General features: G+C 49.3%; 2 protein-coding genes across 2 annotated transcripts; both read right to left on the bottom strand.

The window, feature by feature from the left end:
* Positions 1-1,487: 1,487 nt before the first annotated feature.
* Positions 1,488-2,842, bottom strand: LOC123441449. Its single transcript, XM_045117882.1, has 4 exons — positions 2,733-2,842; positions 2,485-2,647; positions 1,930-2,409; positions 1,488-1,835 (listed from the first exon to the last, which is right to left on the bottom strand). The coding sequence occupies exons 1-4, from the start codon at positions 2,834-2,836 to the stop codon at positions 1,488-1,490; spliced, it is 1,095 nt and encodes a 364-aa protein (XP_044973817.1). The 5' UTR covers positions 2,837-2,842.
* An 11,156-nt stretch (positions 2,843-13,998) lies between these two features.
* Positions 13,999-17,797, bottom strand: LOC123442851 (brassinosteroid LRR receptor kinase BRL2). Its single transcript, XM_045119017.1, has one exon. The coding sequence runs from the start codon at positions 17,701-17,703 to the stop codon at positions 14,191-14,193; it is 3,513 nt and encodes a 1,170-aa protein (XP_044974952.1). The 5' UTR covers positions 17,704-17,797; the 3' UTR covers positions 13,999-14,190.
* Positions 17,798-20,522: the final 2,725 nt, after the last annotated feature.

The following is a 20,522-nucleotide window of genomic DNA, read 5'->3' as shown; positions in this document are numbered from 1 at the left end:
GAGTGCAAGCTTGCCTCGGGGGGTGGAAGCAGTTCGATGTTGGTGCGGAGATGTCTGCAAGGTGAAGGAGGTGACGGATTTTTCAGATTGGTTGGGCATGAAGTTTTTCATGTGCGCCAATTATGAATCTGATCCACCCGAATCTATTTCTGCGTACGTCAGGCCTCCGGTATGCTCAAGTCATCCAGATTATTGTTATTTGATTTTATTGTTTACTTGAATCTGATCCATCCTTTAGTCTCCTCCTCCTCTCTGCATGTACTATCGTTGGATTGACACGGAAATGCCGGACTGGGCGGTGACCGAGATTCGTGAAAGAGGTCGCCGTGCATGGGCTAGCTTGGACTTGGAAGAGCGTCGTGAGAAGGCTGAAGCAGAGGAGAAAGCAGAGCAGAAGAAAGAGTGGGAAGATTACTGTGTGGAGCAGAGGGCTTTTCTTGATGAGATGAAAAGGAAAAATCAAGAAGAGAAACTTCGGCTGGAGGAGGTTTACAGACAGCGGGAACAGGCCCGTGAAGCTGAGAGGGAGAGAAAGAGAGAAAGGGCTCGTGCCGCCAAGGCAGCAGAAGAAGCTGGTGATGGAAAAGGAAAATATCCACGTTGGACTCAGTAGATTTATTTTATTGTATGTTAAGTTGTCTTAGTTGTATCTTATTTCTGCAAGATGTTTCTTAATTTCGGCAAATTGTATCTTAGTTTCCGCGATGGGTATCTTAATTTCAGCTACGTGTATGTTCATTTTATCCCGCCATTTATTTCCCGCCTCGCTTTCCCGCCATTTTATCCCGCGTATAGCTTTGCCGCCAGTTTGTTCCCGCCCTTGCTTTCCCGCCCTTGCTTTCCCGCCCTCGCTTTCCCGCCTCGTTTTCCCGCCATTAGTTATTCGTCTCGCTCTGCTGCACCTATAAAACCCCCTCCAGACCAAGGTCGGTAAGGAGTGTGCTGAAAATGTCTCATTATCCTTTCGATCGTAGTTTTCATAGTGGTATGTCCGAGTGTCTTCTGCGCTTAGCTAGCAATTTCAAGATAGATAATAGAATAGTTTCATGGGACGAACTCATCAGTAGTGACACGCTACTGAATGAGGTTGCCCACGCATTAGCTAGGAAGGGGTGGCCTGCAAGGACATATGAGGAGATTCGGAAAGAACTTCTGCGGTTGAATGAAAGATGGAAGAAGAAAGGCCAACACATACGCGGTGGAGGTGGAGTAAAACATCCCTTCTTGTGGATTGACGATAGTGAGGACGAAGACGATATCTTCATGCCGAGTACCAAGAGCGCGTCATCGACGAAGGCCAAGAGCGCATCATCATCGAAGGCCAAGAGTAGCGCTTCGTCAAAGGGAGAGAGCTCTGCATCGTCGAAGGATGACGACGACTTTATGTAGTTTTTTTTCATGAAACTACATAGATGTCTTGTACGTACATCTGAAAGTTTGAAACTGACATAGAGAGATGCAATTGTTCGCACACATACATAGATGAATCACCCTATGCGACGACGACCAGCTGGCCTTGCCCGACGACCGGAGGGTGACAATCGATCAGGGGGTCTGTGTTCACGAAGACCACGACCGTACTGTCCCTCGTGTTCCTGTGTCTGCGACTGATGCATAGGTGGTGGAGTCTGAAATCCATATTGAGATGATGATTCTAAATTGTAGGTGAATGGTTGTGACTCAGAATTGATGTAAGATGGACCAATAACGTCCTGCCCGAAAAAATCATTTATCATTCCTGGGAGCGTGCATTGAGTATCATGGGTTTCTGTGAGTATTTCTTTTTGTACGCCACGCTGGGTATGTTCATCTCCCCATGATGGATCATTAATTTCCTGGTCCACGAAAAAATGTTTTTAAAATAAATTGTGTGTAGCAAAAAGATGTGTAAATAGAAGTTATGTAATTGCTTATTATAATTGTACATACCTGTCCGCTGTTGTAGCTTTGTGCTCCCTCGCTTGTCTCAGCCCAACGATTCTCCTCGGGCATCCTAATCCCTCGTGTGGGCATATATGGCTGAGATCCTTGAATGTGTGCGTCATATGCTGTATATGCATCCTGCTCCACGAAATGAGTCTGTTCGGGTGTCGATCCTACATCTGGAGCATTTACCTGTGATGTCTGCCCATGTATTGGTAGAGAAGAGTCATGTCGTGGAAGTGTCGGCATAGTATTACGACCCTCTGCCCACCGCATGGACGACGACGGCGCCCCACTCGGTCTAGCTGACCTCGGTTCCGGAATGTTGTACGCTGCAGTGACAACGTCGTTCTCTGTACCGCATCTCGTAATCCTTGTGCTCACGAATTCGCTAATTTTTTTAAACCACGACCTGCGTTTAGGATCACTTCCCTCGGCTCGCATTCCTTCACTCGCCATCGCTTGTACTTGGGTGCAAATATCAATCTGAAAAAAATCGTTGTTCGTTGGTTAAATTGTTCATGAAATGATGGACCTGAATAGCAAGATGTTGATTATTACCGCGGAGTCACGATAGTAAGCTGATGATGTGTCCATCCGTCTCTGCAACTGTTCCATATGCGTTGGATGTGTTGGCATCGTAGGTGGTTCGCTCGTCAGTCTAGTACGCGTGCTCATGCGATACCAATTATAGTACGCTTCTGTCGTAGTTGCATCGTACGTTCTGCATAAATAAATTAACATTACTAAATTGACATCACATTCTGTATTTTATAAGCACATAATTAAATTAACATTAGTAAAATTACCGTTGCTGAGGCACTATATTTTGTAGAGCTTCATTATTCCACTGATTTATCCATTCAATGTTTTCTGCATTCCAGTCCACACCAGATCTGCCCATATTGCTCATCCTGTAATTATAGATAACAAAAAAAAATTCAAGAATAGTTGATGGAATATCTATTTAGCTAGGTCACATCTTACTTATTTATGAGTTTCTTCGTCGATACATCTTGGAACCGGTGGTGGAATATCTTGATATAGACCGAACTGTCTCATGACACGGTCAGGATTATACGGTTCCACAAACCATAGATAGAGTAAATTGCAGCGAGTCATCCAAAAGGCACTATCTCTCACGCATTCCACTGGCATGTGTTGCGAACCAAATACCATATCAATGTGCGCCTCAGTCCACGGGTTCCATGTTATTAGTGAGTCGTTAAGAAGCTCAAACTGATCATGGTATATGGGGTAACAATTTTTTGCAATTTTAGTAGACCATTTTTTTCGACCCAGCATCCACCGAGTGGACATAGTTACAACACCCTCACCATAGTTGTACGGGGTTGCGGGTTCTACTATCTGCGGTCGTCCTACAGGTAAGTATTCCCAGGACCACAACTGTAGAAACTCGTAGGAGACACAAAGTAATGGAGCTTTAGATGTGAATGCCGTTTTTTGAGTGGCATCACACAACCCTCGGTATGTGTGAGAAAGCAAAGCAGAACCAAAGCTATATGGTGGATTTTGGGGTAAAGGTTCGTCAACTATCTTTGCGGCAAAATAGATGAGACCAGGCAAAACTACATCCCCGTGAGAATTAGGAAACATCACACCGAAGAGCCACAACAAATATGCAAACAAGTGTCTCTTCGTTGTCTCAGGATCAGCATGGGTAGATAAAATTTCGAAGTTAATACGAAGCCAGCTGTGTGGGACACCTCGAGGCGGACCAGAACGATCTGATATGGGCATTTCGAGCCTCAGACGGGCAGAGACATCTGCTGGCCAATTAGGAGAAACTCGTGGATGTACCACTGGCACACCTCTAATTGGTAAAGCTGTGATCATTGACACATCTTTTAGAGTAGGTGCAAGCTCTCCACATCGAAAGTGAAATGTGTGGGTCTCCGGTCTCCATCTATCAACGAGGGATGTCAAAAGGGATGGGTCGGCAGTAAAAATACCTCGACGAGCTGCGATGTTCGCAAAATGTAGGAGTCCATAAGCCTCAAGGTGTTCAAGGAACCGATTCTCTATTGACTAGGGCGTCTTTACAGTTCGAAGCCGGAAGGTCTGAGGAGGATTTTCATGATTTGGATTTATGAAAAGCTGGCAACGGTGGTGGTTGTCGTGATAACCATTCAAAAGCTGGGGCATTTCAGCCATAACCTGCAATCACGATGAAAAAAATTAAATATTCCGAATATTACATCACGATTAAATTAAAATACATGTTCCGAATATTACATCACGATTAAATTAAAATACATGTTCCGAATATTACATCACGATCAAATTAAAATTCATGTTCCGAATATTACATCACGATTAAATTAAAATACATATTCCGAATATTACATCACGCAGTGTTGTTGTTACGATACGGACAGTCCCTACGCGGGTGACCAGCACACCTACATACGCGGCATCGCCTTGGTTCTCCCAACTGGCTGTGGTCCATGTCATTGCGATGACGCCTAGACTGACGCCGTCCCTTGCTGGTTCGCATCAATGCGGGATCTGGAACCCATGTGGTGCCTTCTGGCCATAATTGCTTGTAGTTCGTATCAATGCCCCATGCCCAAAACTCACCGTTCCAAGTGTTGTACAAATTGTGCATGTTAAAGTATGGTGATACGTACGACTCGACACTAATTTGTTGATCTGCAGCTGCCCGCAATACGTGACTACAAGGATATCCCAGAAGCTTGGGCTTGTTGCAAGTGCACTCACACGAGGTTGCGCCAAGCGTCACAGCTTGTTTTTTTGCTCCCCTGTGGTGACCATTCACAAACTTTGCTCGCACACTAACTTCCCATTTATTCCTAAGTGCATCTACCTGCCTGCACCCATGTCTTTGCGACTTCTTTGCTTTGTCATCAAGATGTCTTTGCATCTTCTCAGACCAGGTCTTGTTCAAATCAACTAGCGCCTTGGCAACGGTGACTCTATCTGCAAAGTATGACACAGTCCGGTTCCAAGTTTCATCAATTAGTGCTGTGATAGGTAGTGCCCTCACCCCTTTAAGAACACCATTGTACACCTCGGACATGTTGCTTGTCATTATACCGTATCTAGCGCCAGTGTCATGAGACTGCGCCCACTTGTACAAATTGGGACAATTCTCATTAATCCACTGGCTCAAATTTATTGCTCTTCGACGACCCCTCCGGTCTTCTCTCGCCTGGAGGGATGCGCGCTCGATCTGACCATTGATACCTGCCCAGATAGCACTCATTTTTGCTGTAGTTTTCTGCATGCACATCCTCTTGAATAGCTTGAACCAATCTTTGTTTTTGAATTTCGAATAAAAATTACATGCACATCATATTTTTAGATTTACATTGTAATAACAACATCCATTACTTATCTTTTTTACATATAACAATTTAACAACATCCATTACATCTACGCATAATAATTTATATTGTATAATTTATCGTCACACTACATCTATAAAATAAATAGAAGATGAATTACAATATGTCATTCATACCTCTGGTTGGCAAATTACATACTGCATATATATATATATGCGGCAAAATACATACTGCATATATATATATATCACGAATCATATTTCTACGGGGTTGGCAAATTATCAAATAAACAAATATATTACACACGCGTCTTGCATGTAATAATACTAATGGAGCTAACATATTATTACATGTTTTTTTACAAAAATGCTAGTTACATATGCATTTCTTCGGCTCCTTTCTAAATATCAGTTGCATGCAAACACGAACAAATCATCGGTAATATATGAACATAGTCGACCTATTATCACATGAACACAAATATGAACAAAGTCTCATACCTTGATCTTCAACTTAGTAGTTCATATCGCATGACAAAATAGTTCCACAAAAGTGATAATACGCTCCCTAAGACAAAAGAAAACACATACTTAGAAACTAATCAAACAAAATAAAAACATCATGCATGCAAACACGACCAACAGAAATGGAAAGCTCTTACCTTGATCTATCTTTTCTTCAACTACAACGTCTTCAAAATAGTTCCACAAAAGTGATAATACGCTCTCTAAGACAAAAGAAAACACATACTTAGTAACTAATCAAACAAAATAAATACATCATGCATGCAAACACAACCAACAGATATGGAAAGCTCTTACCTTGATCTATCTTTTCTTCAACTACAACGTCTTCAAAATCTCACTTTAATCCGTCCTAAATCTCCACATAAACATTCATACGGAGTGAGAAAGAGAAGAGAGTGAGAAAGAGAAGAGAGTGGGAAAGAAGAGTGACACGGGAGGCAACGACAGGAGAAGAGAGTGAGAGAGGAGGCAGCGACGCGGTTCGCTTATAAAGGAGTAAATTTCGCACTGTTTCGTCGGTGGATAGCGGGAAAAATTCCCACAGTTCTGCCCGGCCGCGCGGGAAAAATTCGAGCGGGAAAGGAGCCTCGGAATCAGCGCAATCAATCATCAACAGTGCCGGCGTGCGGAAAAAAGGGCACCTAGCCGCCTGCTCCCGAGGCGGCAGGGCCCACCCGGCCTTGTCCGTTACGGACAGGAGTGGGCGGGAACGGGATCCCGCGCCGGCCGCCAGGGGCTGTGGCGGCAGGCCCCCCGGCCGCCTCCTGCGGTGGCGGCAGGTGCCACGTGCCGCCTGGCGCGCCTGCCGCCGCCCGGGGTGGGGGTCTTTTTAGCCATTTGCACTCGCAGGTGGTCTTTTTTGACAATCCCACTCGACAGGGGGTCCTTTTGGACAAAAATCCCATCTTCTCCGGCACTTGTAACTCGCTCTGCCGTAGGGTTCTCTGTCGCCGCCTCCTCGTCCTATGACTTGTGTCGACTCCTGGACAGCCTCCCTGGACCCCCTGCTTACAGTAGTTCTCACAGGTGAGTTGTAAAGCTTACACGTGCCTTGGGCCGTTATTTGTGCATACATGTTCTGCGATTTGTATGCCAGGCACCTTACATGTGGGTTTTGTTGAAATTAGTAAGAGGCCTTAGGCCCATAAGAAAATTTCAGAAAATCTTCAAGGGCCCATGTAGGTGGTGGCATGACAAGGTAGTGGTGGAAATTTTAGTCCCACCCCGCTAGTGGAGAAGAAATTGGACCCTTTTATAAGGATCTCTCTTTCACATGCTATTGGAGAGTGAGAAGACAAGATGCCCTTGTGCACCTCTCCTCCATTGCCTGCCTCGCCGTAGGTTGCAGGAATGAGCCGAGCTTATACCTACACGCTTATTTTTCTCGGTCAGGAACGAAGAATACGTAACGTACACAACACGATCCGAGACGTCGGATCGTGGCCTGTTACCGACTCGGACGTGGGTTCGGCCCACGTCTCTCCGCCCAACCGCCTACATAAGCAGGCTAACGCCTACCCTAGCCGTCACGAGAATCAGATCACATCTGCCTCACATGTTCGTTCCTTTTGCTGCCGCCGGCGACTCCGTCTCGTTTACCGCGTACACGGTCGACGGGAGAGCAGGTCTCCGAAACCTCGCCTCTCCGGTTCCTGTACGGGAGAGGGGCGATTAGGTTTTTGGGGAGCGATCACGCGACTGCTCGTCTCCGTCCGTCTGCTTCATCTACGTCCACGTCTCCCTCGTCATCGCCATGTGTTCACCATCCGAGCCCGATCGTCTCGCCCTTGAAGCTGAGAAGAAGAGGGCAGAGGATTCTGCTGCTACGGTCGCGTCCACCGCCAACGCTGCTGCTATGGCCAACTGGCCTATTGGAGGGTATAACTCGTTTATCCCACTCATGTTTGTTTTGATCCTAGCAGTACTACTTGCATGCATAGATGTATCAACTATATGCGTAGTATGTGCTAGGTTAGTTCATGATCAGTATATCATTACTCTAGTCAATGCCATGCTAGTTATTATCTCGTGGATTAATATGCTCGGAAAATTGCCTATTTACTCAACAATCCAAAAACCTAATCTGTGTAGGAATTTTTCGAGTAATGGTTTTGCTGCTGCACTGAAACCAGACAAGTTTACCGATACTTATTTCAAGCGTTGGCAAACGAGAACCACCTTATGGCTCACAGCTATGAACGTGTTCTGGGTAGCCGGTGTCACTCCAACGGGAACGATCTCTCCTGAACAGGAGAAGATGTTCGCGGAGGCCACCGTCCTATTCCTTGGAGCAGTCATAAGCGTGATCGGAGATAAGCTGGTTGATGCATACTTACATATGCATGTTGCCAAAGACCTGTGGGAGGCGGTCGAATCTAAATTCGGGGCCACCGATGCTGGGAGTGAGATGTACGTTATGGAGCAGTTCCACGATTACAAGATGGTTGACAATCGTTCTGTATTGGAACAGGCTCATGAGATAATATGCATAGCTAAAGAACTTGAGGTTCTTAAGTGCAATTTGCCGGGCAAGTTTGTCGTGGGCTGTATAATTGCTAAGCTCCCTAATTCCTGGAGGAACTTTGCTACTACTCTGAAACATCAGAGGAGTGAGTTCTCAGTAGAGGACATCATCGGCCATATGAGTGTTGAGCAAAACTCGAGAGCAAAGGACTTCAATGGAAAAGCGGTGGAAAGCTCTTCTGTTGCCAATATGGTACATCAGAGGAACTTCAATTCCCACAAGCCCAAGGGAAAGAATTCTGTTCAACAGAATACCGACTTCAAGAAGAAGGGAAAGAAGACCTTCAAGAAGAATAAGAAGGGAGATGGCTGCTATACTTGTGGTTCAGAGGAACATTGGGCGAACAAATGCCCAAACAAGTACAAGAAGCCGGCGCAGGACTCCAAGTCTGCCAATATGATTGTGGGAAACAATGAAAGTGGTGCATTTGGGTACGGTAATTTACTTACTGTATTTTCAGTTTGTCAGTCCACCGATTGGTGGGTGGACACGGGTGCAAATATTCATGTGTGTGCTGACATATCATTGTTCTCTTCTTATCAGGCCACCGGTCGCGGGTCCGTATTGATGGGGAATGGCGCGAGTGCTTCTGTTCTAGGTGTTGGCACGGTCGATCTGAAGTTTACTTCGAAAAGGATCGTGCAGCTGAAGGACGTGCAACATGTCCCCGCCATCAAGAAGAATCTCGTTAATGGCTCCCTTCTGTGTAGAGAAGGGTTTAAGTTGGTCTTTGAGTCTAATAAAGTAGTTGTTACGAAATATGGACTTTTTGTTGGAAAAGGTTATGAGTGCGGAGGTCTGTTCCGCCTTTTCCTCGCAGATTTCTGTAATAAAGTCGTGAACAATATTCATTCGAGTGTTAATGAATCTGAAGTTTGGCATTCACGTCTTTGTCACATAAGTTTCAGTGTTATGTCGCGGCTAGCAAAACTGAATTTAATCCCAACTTTCACTTTAGCCAAAGGTTCTAAGTGCCATTCGTGTGTGCAAGCAAAGCAACCTCGCAAGCCTCACAAGGCTGCAGAGGAGAGACACTTGGCACCATTAGAACTCATACATTTTGATCTTTGTGAGATGAATGGTGTGTTGACTAAAGGTGAAAAGAAATACTTCATGACATTGATAGATGATTCCACTAGATATTGCTATGTGTATCTGTCAAAAACTAAAGATGAGGCTCTACACTACTTTAAAATCTATAAGGCAGAAGTTGAGAATCAACTTGAAAAGAAAATTAAACGAGTCCGGTCTGATCGTGGTGGAGAGTACTTCTCAAACGAATTTGATTCATTTTGTGCGGAACACGACATTATTCATGAGAGGACGCCTCCCTACTCACCCTAGTCAAACGGGGTTGCCGAGCGGAAAAACCGTACTCTAACTGATTTGGTTAACGCCATGTTAGATACATTGGGTTTATCCAAGGCATGGTGGGGGGAGGCTATATTGACCGTGTGTCATGTCCTGAATAAGGTTCCTACAAAAGATAATGAGGTCACTCCCTACGATGAGTGGTCGAAGAGAAGGACGACGATCTCGTACTTACGTACTTGGGGCTGCTTGGCGAAAGTAAATGTGCCGATTCCCAAGAAGCGTAAGCTTGGACCAAAGACTGTGGACTGCGTTAATTTGGGATACGCTAAGAATAGCGTAGGCTATAGATTTCTAGTAGTGAAATCTGAGGTACCTGACGTGAAGGTCGGTACAATAATGGAGTCGAGGGATGCTACATTCTTTGAGGATATATTTCCCATGAGAGATATGCAAAACACTTCTAGACAGGAATCTGAGATAACTCCCGAGCCTGCCATTCCTATGGAATATTATGAACAAACACATGATGATAATCCTGAGGAGGATGACGAGGAAACCCTTGGTAGGGGAAAGAGACAAAGGACTGCAAAGACCTTTGGTGATGATTTCTTCGTATACCTCGTGGATGATAATCCCACTTCTATTTCAGAAGCGTATGCTTCTCCAGATGTTGATTACTAGAAAGCTGCGGTCCGTAGCGAGATGGATTCCATCATGGCTAACGAGACATGGGAAATCACTGATCATCCCTATGGTTGCAAACCATTGGGATGCAAGTGGGTGTTCAAAAATAAGCTTAGGCCCGATGGTATGATTGAAAAGTACAAGGCTAGGCTTGTGGCCAAGGGCTATGCCCAGAAAGAAGAAGAAGATTTCTTTGATACTTACTCACCTGTGGCTAGACCGACCTCCATTCGAGTACTACTCTCATTGACGGCCTCTCATGGTCTTCTCGTTCATCAAATGGACGTTAAGACGGCTTTCCTGAATGGAGAGCTAAATGAGGAAATCTATATGCAACAGCCAGATGGCTTTGTGATAGAAGGTCAGGAAGGAAAGGTGTGTAAGTTGCTGAAATCTTTATATGGTCTAAGAGAAGCACCTAAGCAATGGCATGAGAAGTTTAATACAACTCTGACATCTGTTGGCTTCGTTGTTAATGAAGCTGACAAATGTGTATACTATCGCCATGGTGGGGGCGAAGGAGTTATATTGTGCTTGTATGTTGATGACATACTGATATTTGGAACCAACCTCAAAGTAATTGAGGAGGTTAAGTCTTTTCTGTCTCAAAACTTTGAGATGAAGGACCTTGGGGTGGCTGATGTTATCTTGAACATCAAGCTCTTGAGAGATGATGAGGGTGGGATTACACTTCTGCAATCCCACTATGTTGAGAAGATTTTGAGTCGCTTTGGATATTCAGACTGCAAAATTTCTCAAACACCATATGATCCTAGTGTGCTTATTCGAAAGTTTAAAGGCACAACTATAGATCAATTGAGATTCTCTCAAATTATCGGTTCACTTATGTACCTAGCTAGCGCAACGAGGCCTGACATCGCGTTCGTTGTGAGCAAACTTAGCCGGTTTGTTGCAAACCCGGGCGATGTTCATTGGCGTGTTGTTGAAATAATTATGCGCTACCTGAAAGGTACTGTCAACCACGGACTTCACTATACGGGATTCCCGTCGGTACTTGAAGGGTATAGTGATGCGAATTGGATCTCTGATGCTGATGAGATGAAGGCCACTACTGGGTATATGTTTACTCTTGGGGGTGGTGCTGTTTCCTGGAAGTCTTGCAAGCAAACGATCTTAACGAGATCGACAATGGAAGCAGAATTAACAACATTAGACACATCTGGTGTCGAAGCAGAATTTCTTCGAGATCTTTTGATGGACTTACCTGTGGTTGAGAAGCCGGTTCCGGCTATCCTTATGAACTGCGATAATCAGACGGTTATTGTCAAAGTGAAGAGTTCAAAGGACAATATGAAGTCCAACAAACATATAAGAATGAGATTGAAGTCTGTCAGACGTTTGAGAAACTCCGGAGTGGTAGCGTTGGATTACATCCAAACGGCTAAGAATCTGGCAGATCCCTTTACTAAAGGGCTATCACGTATTGTGATAGATAGTGCATCGAGGGAGATGGGTATGAGACCCACATGAGTTGCCATGGTAGTAACCCAACCTATATGATCGAAAATCCCGTGAAGTAGGACCTGGGAAAACAAGCCAGTGGTGAACTGAGGAGAGTAACTTTACTAACCCACTCCGTTGGAGATGCAATGCTCTCGGATACTGTATGGTAGGATGACTACTGTCTTAATGTGTTATAAAGCTTATGTGTAAGCAAGATGCTATCCTACAGAGCGACCTTTGGAGGAACACACATATATGAGCTTGACTGTTGGTCACAGTCTGTGAGATTTGGGTGATCTCTAGTAAACTCATGAATAGGCCAGGAGTGTGACTAATATGCTCCACCCGAGGGGTCAGCCTTCGGTAGCCTAGTACTAGTAAGACTTGTGGTGAAGCTTCTTTACACCAAATTCACAATTCAAGGCATAGTCCATTGTTCAGTTGTAAAGGGGTGTAGCTACTTGCTCTAGGTAAAGCTCAACCTTAACAGGTCTTCACTGAAATGCTGGTATATTAAAATAGTGATTGGAACGAGGAAACACGATGTGCCCTTGAGATCTGGTGGGGATTGTTGAAATTAGTAGTGGGCCTTAGGCCCATAAGAGAATTTCAGAAAATCTCCAAGGGCCCATGTAGGTGGTGGCATGACAAGGTGGTGGTGGGAAGTTTAGTCCCACCCCGCTAGTGGAGAAGAAATTGGACCCCTTTATAAGGGTCTCTCTTCCACATGCTATTGGACAGGGAGAAGAGAAGATGCCCTCGCGCACTCCTCCTCCGCCGCCCACACGCCTCGTCACGACGCGGGTTGCGGGTTGCGGGAATGAGCCGAGCCGAGCTCATACCTACGCGGTTATTTTTGTCGGTCAGGAACGGAGAATACGTAACGGACACGGCACGATTCGAGGCGTCGGATCATGGGTTGTTACCGACTCGGACGTGGGTTCGACCCACGTCTCTCCGCCCAGCCGCCTACATAAGCAGGCTAACGCCTACCCTAGCCGTCACGAGAATCAGATCACATCTGCCTCACGCGTTCGTTCCTTTTGCTGCCGCTGCCACCGGCGACTCCGTCCCGTTTACCGCGTACACGGTCGACGGGAGAGTAGGCCTCCGAAACCCCGGCCGCCTCTCCGGTTCCTGTACGGGAGAGGGGCGATTAAGTTTTTGGGGAGTGATCACACGATTGCTCGCCTCCGTCCGTCTGCTTCGTCTACGTCCGCGTCGCCCTCGTCATCGCCATGTCTTCACCATCCGAGCCTGATCGTCTCGCCCTTGAAGCTGAGAAGAAGAGGGCAGAGGATGCTGCTGCTACAGCCGCGTCCACCGCCAACGCTGCTGCTACGGTCAACTGGCCTATTGGAGGGTATAACTCGTTTATCCCACTCATGTTTTTTTTGCGGGTGCATGCATAGATGTATCAACTATATGCGTAGTATGTGCTAGGTTAGTTCATGATCAGTATATCATTACTCTAGTCAATGTCATGCTAGTTATTATCTCGTGGATTAATATGGTCGAAAAATTGACTATTTACTCAACAGATTTTGGGTGTTTCTTTTTCGTTGTCGCCTGTTGCTTAAACGTGCATGTCGCTCTGTTCTGTTGCTGGCTTCGCATGTAAAAAGTTTTGCAAAATTACAGTGGAGTTTGTTGAATTTTTGGGTCCTATTTGCGCCTTCTATGCGAGATTGAGGTTTACCTAATGCCTGTGGATTATTCACGGAGATCAGCGAAGTATATATGTCGCCAAAAGCTGAATATTCAAGCATGTCGCCAAAAGCTGAATATTCAAGTTTGCTCGGATGTGTGTCTGTAGCCGTTCAGAAAATCAGAACTATGTCTGCAACTTATCTAGGCTAGCCGTAGCTTTTGTTGGGAGAGCAGTCAACAATATTCAACTTGTCAACTTATCAACCAAGTGCCTTAGCTCTTAGTTGGTGTTCGTTGTGCTGAAATTACCATGGAAGCAGCAGCACCGCCACCTTGTCTGTATCATTACCTTCCGATTGAAAGTGTGCTTTTGATGTCTGTCAGTAGTTGCTAGTTAAATTTTCTAATCATTAAAATTGGTTTTATTTAGCTTCTGACATGCCCTCAAGCCATAATTCAATCATAATCCCCCACACCAGTTTGCGTGTAAAATTTTAAGTAACCTTTTGTAGATGCAACATTACTCATCAAAATGGCACACAGATGTGTAGTGTAGCAACCGATCGACATTTGTCTTGCAAAAATTCGAGTTTTTCTTCAAAATCCAGGGGACAAAAAACCACGCAAGTTGGCTACATGCAACGACAACACACTGCTTTATTTAGTACAGTAGTCCAACTCAAGGCAAAAAGCTACGTACAACAGTTGTATACATCACATTGCAACACATATAGGCAGCAATTATACGACACAAAAAACCATGGAGGCCTCGTTGTTACGCGTCGTGGCCATGACCATTGCACGCACCTGCCGCCGTTACCGGAGGCTGCGACGACGGCGCGTCGATCTCTCTGAGCACGGCGACCACATGTAGCATGTTAGGCCGCTTGGACGGGAAGTCGTCCACGCACTGCAGCGCCATCTCCAGGAACCTCATCATCTGCGCCTCCTCGTCGCCGGCCGCGGCCGCGACGAGCTCCGGGTCCACGACCTCCTTCCCGGCGCCTTCCCTGACCTTCATCTTGACCCAGCCGACGAGGTTGGTGTCGCCAAAGTCCTCCTTGTCGGTGGGCCGCCGCCCGGTGAGCAGCTCCAGCAGCACCACGCCGAGGGAGTAGACGTCGCCCTTGGCGGTGCACCGGAAGCTCTGGTAGTACTCGGGCGGCACGTACCCTGGGGTCCCGGCGAGGGTGCTGACGCTGAGGTGCGTGTCGAGCGCGCTGATGAGCCTGGCCATGCCGAAGTCGGCGACGCGGGCCTCCATCATGCCGTCGAGGAGCACGTTGCTGGACTTCATGTCGCGGTGGATGATGTGCGGGATGCAGTTGTGGTGCAGGAAGCAGAGCCCCTTGGCCGCCCCGCGCGCCACCGTCTTCCTCTTCTCCCACGTCAGCGCCGGCGCGCCGTCGGCCGGGAGGTGGAGCATGTCCTCCAGGCTGCCGTGGGTCATGTACTCGTACACCAGCAGACGCTCCTCGCCGATCTTGCAGTAGCCGAGCAGGGGCACGAGGTTCCGGTGCTTGATCTTCCCCAGCGTCTCCATCTCCGCCATGAACTCGCGGTCGCCCTGGTGGCTCAGCGGGATCAGCTTCTTGATGGCCACGGTGGACCCGTCCTTGAGCGTCGCCTTGAACACCTCGCCGAACCCGCCGGAGCCGATCAGGCTGGCGGCCGAGAAGCCGTTGGTCGCCTCGATCAGCTGCGTGAAGGTGATCTTCCGGAGCTGCCGCTGGAAGGTGGCCACGTTGATGCTCAGCGCCTCCTTCTCCGCCTTGCCCAGCTTCCACGTCGTCGCCGTCCGCGTCCCGTCCTGCAGGCTGCTCAGCATCCGCGCCTCCCGCACCTCCCGCCGTCGCACGCGCACCGCCACCGCCCAGATCGTCACCGCGCATGCCAGCGCCGCGGTGACCATCACGGCCAGGAGCACCGCGTTCGCCCAAGCCGCCCTCGGCAGGGGCCACCTAGCGTTACTACTTTCAGCTGCAGCGCCGGAGGAGGCCGCGATGCTCGCCCTGGGCAGCCGGTCGCTGCACGGCACCAGCGGCATGCCGCACAGGCCAGGATTGTTGGCGTACTGGCTCGCCGGCAGCGTGCTGAGCTGCCCGCGCTGCGGTATCTCGCCCGCGAGGTCGTTGTCGGAGACGTCGATCTGCACGAGGAAGGAGAGGTTGGAGAACGAGTCCGGGATGCTGCCCTGCAGCCGGTTGTGCGACACGTCGAACACGCCAAGGTCGTGGAGGCGGCCGAGCGTCGCCGGGATCTCGCCGCTGAGGTTGTTCCTCGCCAGGTCGAGCACCTGGAGCAGCACCATGTCGCCCAGCTCCTCTGGGATGGCTCCGACGAGGCTGTTGTATGAGAGATCCAGGTACTCAAGCGTCTGGTACCGCGTCCACCCGCTCACCGCCGCGCCGGAGTAGAGCCGCGTGAAGTCGCAGCTCCTGAGGGTGGGCACCTGCAGCAGCCGCTCCGGCCGGATGCCGGCGAACTCCAGCAGCCCACCCACGCCCTTGCACGCGTTACCAGCGTTGCGGACGAACGCCAGCGTGTTGCCGGACAGGATGCCGCTCAGCGGCGTCGACCCGAGCTGCCGGCCGAGGCGGTGTGGGATCACGCCGGTGAGCCTATTGCTGTTGAGGTCCAGCCACATTAGGCTGCTGCAGTTGCCGAGCTCCTTGGGGATGTCGCCCACGAGGCTATTGTTCGCCAGCTGCAGCACGGCGAGCCGGGACAGCCGGCCGAACTCCGGCCTGATCGTGCCGCTGATCCGGTTGCTCGTGAGCGAAATCCACTCGAGGCCGGTGCAGTTGAAGAGCTCGATGGGGATGTCGCCGCCGATGAAGTTGTTGTTGAGGATGAGCGTGCGGAGGCTCCGGCATTGCCCGAGCTCCGCGGGGATCTGGCCTTCTAGTTGGTTGAGCCACGTCACGAGCTGCTCCAGGGCACGGAGCATGCCGAGCTCCGGCGGGATCGGGCCGCGCAGGTAGTTGATGCTGAAGTCGATCACCCGCAGACGCGAGCAATTGGCCAGACCGGGAGGGATCGCGCCGGTGAGGAGGTTGTCCGGCATCCGGAGCTCCTCCAGCGCCGCGCCGCGGGTGCAGAGCTCGGCGGGCAGCGCACCGGCGATCTTGTTGCTGCTGAAGTCGGCGATCCTGAGACTGTTGCAGGCAGAGATGGTGGTCGGAAGCGATCCCGAGATGAAGTTGTTGCTGAGAAGCAGGATCTCCAAGTTGCTGAGGCTCCCGAGCACCGCGGCCGGGATCGCGCCGGAGATGTTGTTGTTGGCCGCGTCGAGCAGCTGGAGCGCGCGGCACGACGACAGGGACTCCGGGATAGAGCCGGAGATGTTGTTGCTCGAGACTCTGAGGATCCGCAGCGACGAGCACGCGGCGAGGCTACGTGGGATGGCGCCGGTGAGGCGGTTCCCCGAGACGTCGAGCACCTCGAGGCCAGCGACGTCGCCGATCGAGTCCGGGATCGCGCCGGCGAGGGCGTTGTACGATACGTTGAGCGTCTTGAGGCCTGCGCAGCGGGAGAAGGACGGCGGGATCGTGCCGGTGAAACGGTTGGCGGAGAGGTCTAGCAGGACGAGCGTGTCGGGGAACGACGCGCTGGAGACGTCCCCGGACAGGTTGTTCCCGGCGACGTCGAACACCTGGATCGTGCTCGGCGCCAGTAGCTTCAGGGGAAGAGCGCCGGTGAGGTTGTTCCGCGCGAGGCGGACGTCGGTGAGGTTGGGGTAGTAGTGCGCCAGCTGCATGTCGGCGGGGAGGCTGCCGGCGAGGCCGCCGTCGGAGAGGTCGAGCGTCCGTAGCGCGCGGGGGAGCATGGGAATGTCCCCAGCGGCGTCGGTGCGGAGCTGGGCGTTGCCGGAGAGGTTGAGGTGGCGCAGCGTGTCAATGGAAGCGAGCGCTGCGAACGAGGCGCGCCCGGAGAGGCGGCAGCCGGCGAGGTCGAGCCGCTCCACCCGCCCCTCGCCGTCGCACGTCACCCCGTACCACTTGCACCACGTGCCATTACCACTACCACCACCGCCGGGCGTCCCTTGCTGCTGCTGTTGCCATTGCCAAGACGAGAGCACGCCCCTAGGGTCCTTCTGGACAGACGCCTTGAAGCGGAGGAGCGCTCCCGCGTCGTCGCCGGTTCCAGCGGACACGGTCGTCGTCGTGCAAGTCGACGAGAGGAGGAGGAAGACGGCGAGGAGGAGCATGCGGTCCATGGCCATTGGCATGGCTGGCACGGGGATGCCGATGAGGACTGTCATTGACTCATGCATGATCTCTTTCATGTTGGATGGTCTGTGCTTAATTAGTACAGTAGCTAGGAACAAAGGTGATTGGGAGAAAGAAAGAGAGCGTGCGGCATTGTGGCTTTTGGCGGTAAAGGAGCTCGATAAAGATGGCTTTTGTTGTGTGTGCAAGAGAATTAGAAACATCAACCGGTCGGTTAACGCACGGTGTGTGTGCGTGTCTTAAGGCTTTTGCTAATATTGTGCTGATGATGATGATAGGATTTGCTTTACCTCTGGATCAACCATGGGGAATCATGTGTGCACGAGGGAAAAGGAAGGCGTGCACGTGAGAAAGCCAAGGGGAATCATGGCACACGAAGTCAAGAACACATTGATCTTATGAATGGAAATTGCACCGAGCTCAGCAACAATCCTAAAACCGGTCATCCAACGCTAGCACTCAATTCTTCTCTAAAATACAACATCTTCAATGTAAATTAGATGTTCGACATAGCTAAAAAGACACTAGATGTTCAACATGACATTTAGGACAGTAAAATCGAGCCTAGAGCGAGCTCTCTCACGCCCTCAGCGTTTTTGACCGTCAGATTTCGCATCTTATTTTGAATGTATGGATTATGCATTATATTCGTAATGCCATGCGTGCTGTTTTATATCTTCATCTTTTGATTTCTACTTGGCTTCTTTTTCTCCAACCCCTCTACCCCCCTAGTTTCCACCCCGACAGCCGGGAGCCGGTCTGTGCCTGGGTCGAGGTTTCTGACTTTAGAGACATAGGACTTAGATTTTTCGAAGCCATAAAGACTTAAAGATTCAGACATAAACCAGCAGAGGCCAGCTAGAATAAGATCGTAAAAGATCACGCCAACCCGAGCCGGCAACCTTTTTGTAGTCAAACTTTACATGCATCCGGCCTTACCTGGTGTCGCCTCGCTAGCCGGATAACCGGAAGCCGGTCTGTAGCTGTTACGAGGTGACCAGGGATCGGTCCGGCGTATACTATGTGTTTTTCTACAACATAAGGAAGTCGTCCGGGCGGCTAGCGAGCCCCCGAGCTTATTAGAGCCGACAAGGGACTCACAGAGTGAGCACTCTAGATATGAATCTAAAAAGAAGCATATGTGCATGCTCTTTTCCTTGCATTCATTAGAAATCCCTGAAGAGGGAGAAAGATACATATGTGCATGCTCTTTCCATGTTTGATACTTGCCTTCTAGCAATATAACGGGCGAAGCAACGCCGTGTTTCATGGACGTTCCGTCTCCTGGACGGAGTCGTCCCTCTTGCGCTTCCTTGGCTTCTGGGCGTCGATCAAGTAGTATGTACTGTTGTGTAATGCTCTAGTGATGATGAAGGGTCCCTCCCATGGGGATGAGAGCTTGTGCTGGCCGGCTGTACGCTGGATTCTTCTGAGCACCAAGTCTCCCTCTGTGAAAGAGAGAGGATTGATCTTCTTGTTGTGGTAATACCCCAGCTTCTGTTGGTAGATTGTCGTCCGGCTAAAGGCTAGGCCCCTTGCCTCCTCGAGGAGATCAACGCCATCTTCTCTTGCCTCCTTTCCCTCCGTTTCTGTGTACAGGGTGACCCGAGGCGAGTCAAACTCGATATCCGTGGGGATGATGGCCTCGGATCCGTATACCAGAAAGAACGGGGTGAAGCCGGTTGACCGATTGGGCGTGGTGCGGAGGCTCCACAGTACTGCCGGCAACTCTTCGATCCAGCAGCCGGCTGACCTGACAAGTGGTGCCATCGGTCTTTCTCACCTGGCCATTGGACTGGGGATGTGCCACTGACGCCAAGTCGAGCCGGATGACTACCTTGGAGCAATAGAGCGCCAAAGCGTCCTGGGGTCTGCAGCCGCACTAAAGTCCCGATGTAAAAGCAACGGCAACAGAAGTGAGTGCATGGTGGATTAATCTATTAAAAAAAGCAGTGTGGAAGTCCGGGAACCACGGCCAAAGCAGGGGACACGTGGTTGGCTAGCAAGGCGGTTGACGTTGCGCGTAACTTCAGCCGGTTGATTTGAAACGATTTCCAAATTTTATTGACGCAATATAAAGCATTAAAAGAATACAAATATAATGGGTATATACATCCGATCTTTAAATAATTATTATTTTTGAAAATAACACATTAAAATATGCAAACCAACATGTGGTTGGATGGTTAGAGGGACAGTGGTATCCCCAGCCCACGACGGTTCAAGTCCTGGTGCTTGCATTATTTTGAAATATTTCAGGATTTTCAATGATACGCTTTCAGTGGGAGTAGATGTTCCCGTCAACGACGAGGCGCCTACGATGACTTCGTAAATTTTAAGATGATATGCCTGTTCAGTTTCTCAAAGGTGTTTATAGGGGTAGGATGTGATTGTGTGCATTCATAAAGGTGAGTTTACGCGTGTGTATATGAACGCTTGCGTTTGTATTGTGTTAAGAAAAAACACAACACGTTGTTAACACCAAACGTACACACATAGAAAAAACATGTCAACAAATAGCAAAGCCACAGCAAAAAGAGGATACAAATACGATCATATGGAAGAATGACAAAAAATAAAAATAAAAAACCGTCGGCGCTCCGCCACGGGGCTAATCTAGTTCCCTCAAGTTCTTATGGGCTAGCTCACGCAGCGCGGCGGCGTGGTACTCGGCGCATTCCTTCAGCACGCGGTCGGTCTCGTTGTTGGAAGCATCGTCCATGGCTTTCTCTCTTCCGCGGCGCTTGATGATCACCGCGTAAGCAGGGTCTTCCCAGTAGTTGCCCTTGTACCGCTTGTCGATGAACACTGGGTCATACTCATCCTTGGATGGCTGGTAGGCTCGCTTCGCCCCCGCCGCCGGTGCATATGCAGC

This window comes from Hordeum vulgare, chromosome 3H (genome assembly GCF_904849725.1).
Source record: "Hordeum vulgare subsp. vulgare chromosome 3H, MorexV3_pseudomolecules_assembly, whole genome shotgun sequence".
Taxonomy (NCBI): domain Eukaryota; kingdom Viridiplantae; phylum Streptophyta; class Magnoliopsida; order Poales; family Poaceae; genus Hordeum; species Hordeum vulgare.
This window is presented reverse-complemented; position numbering and strand designations above follow the sequence as displayed.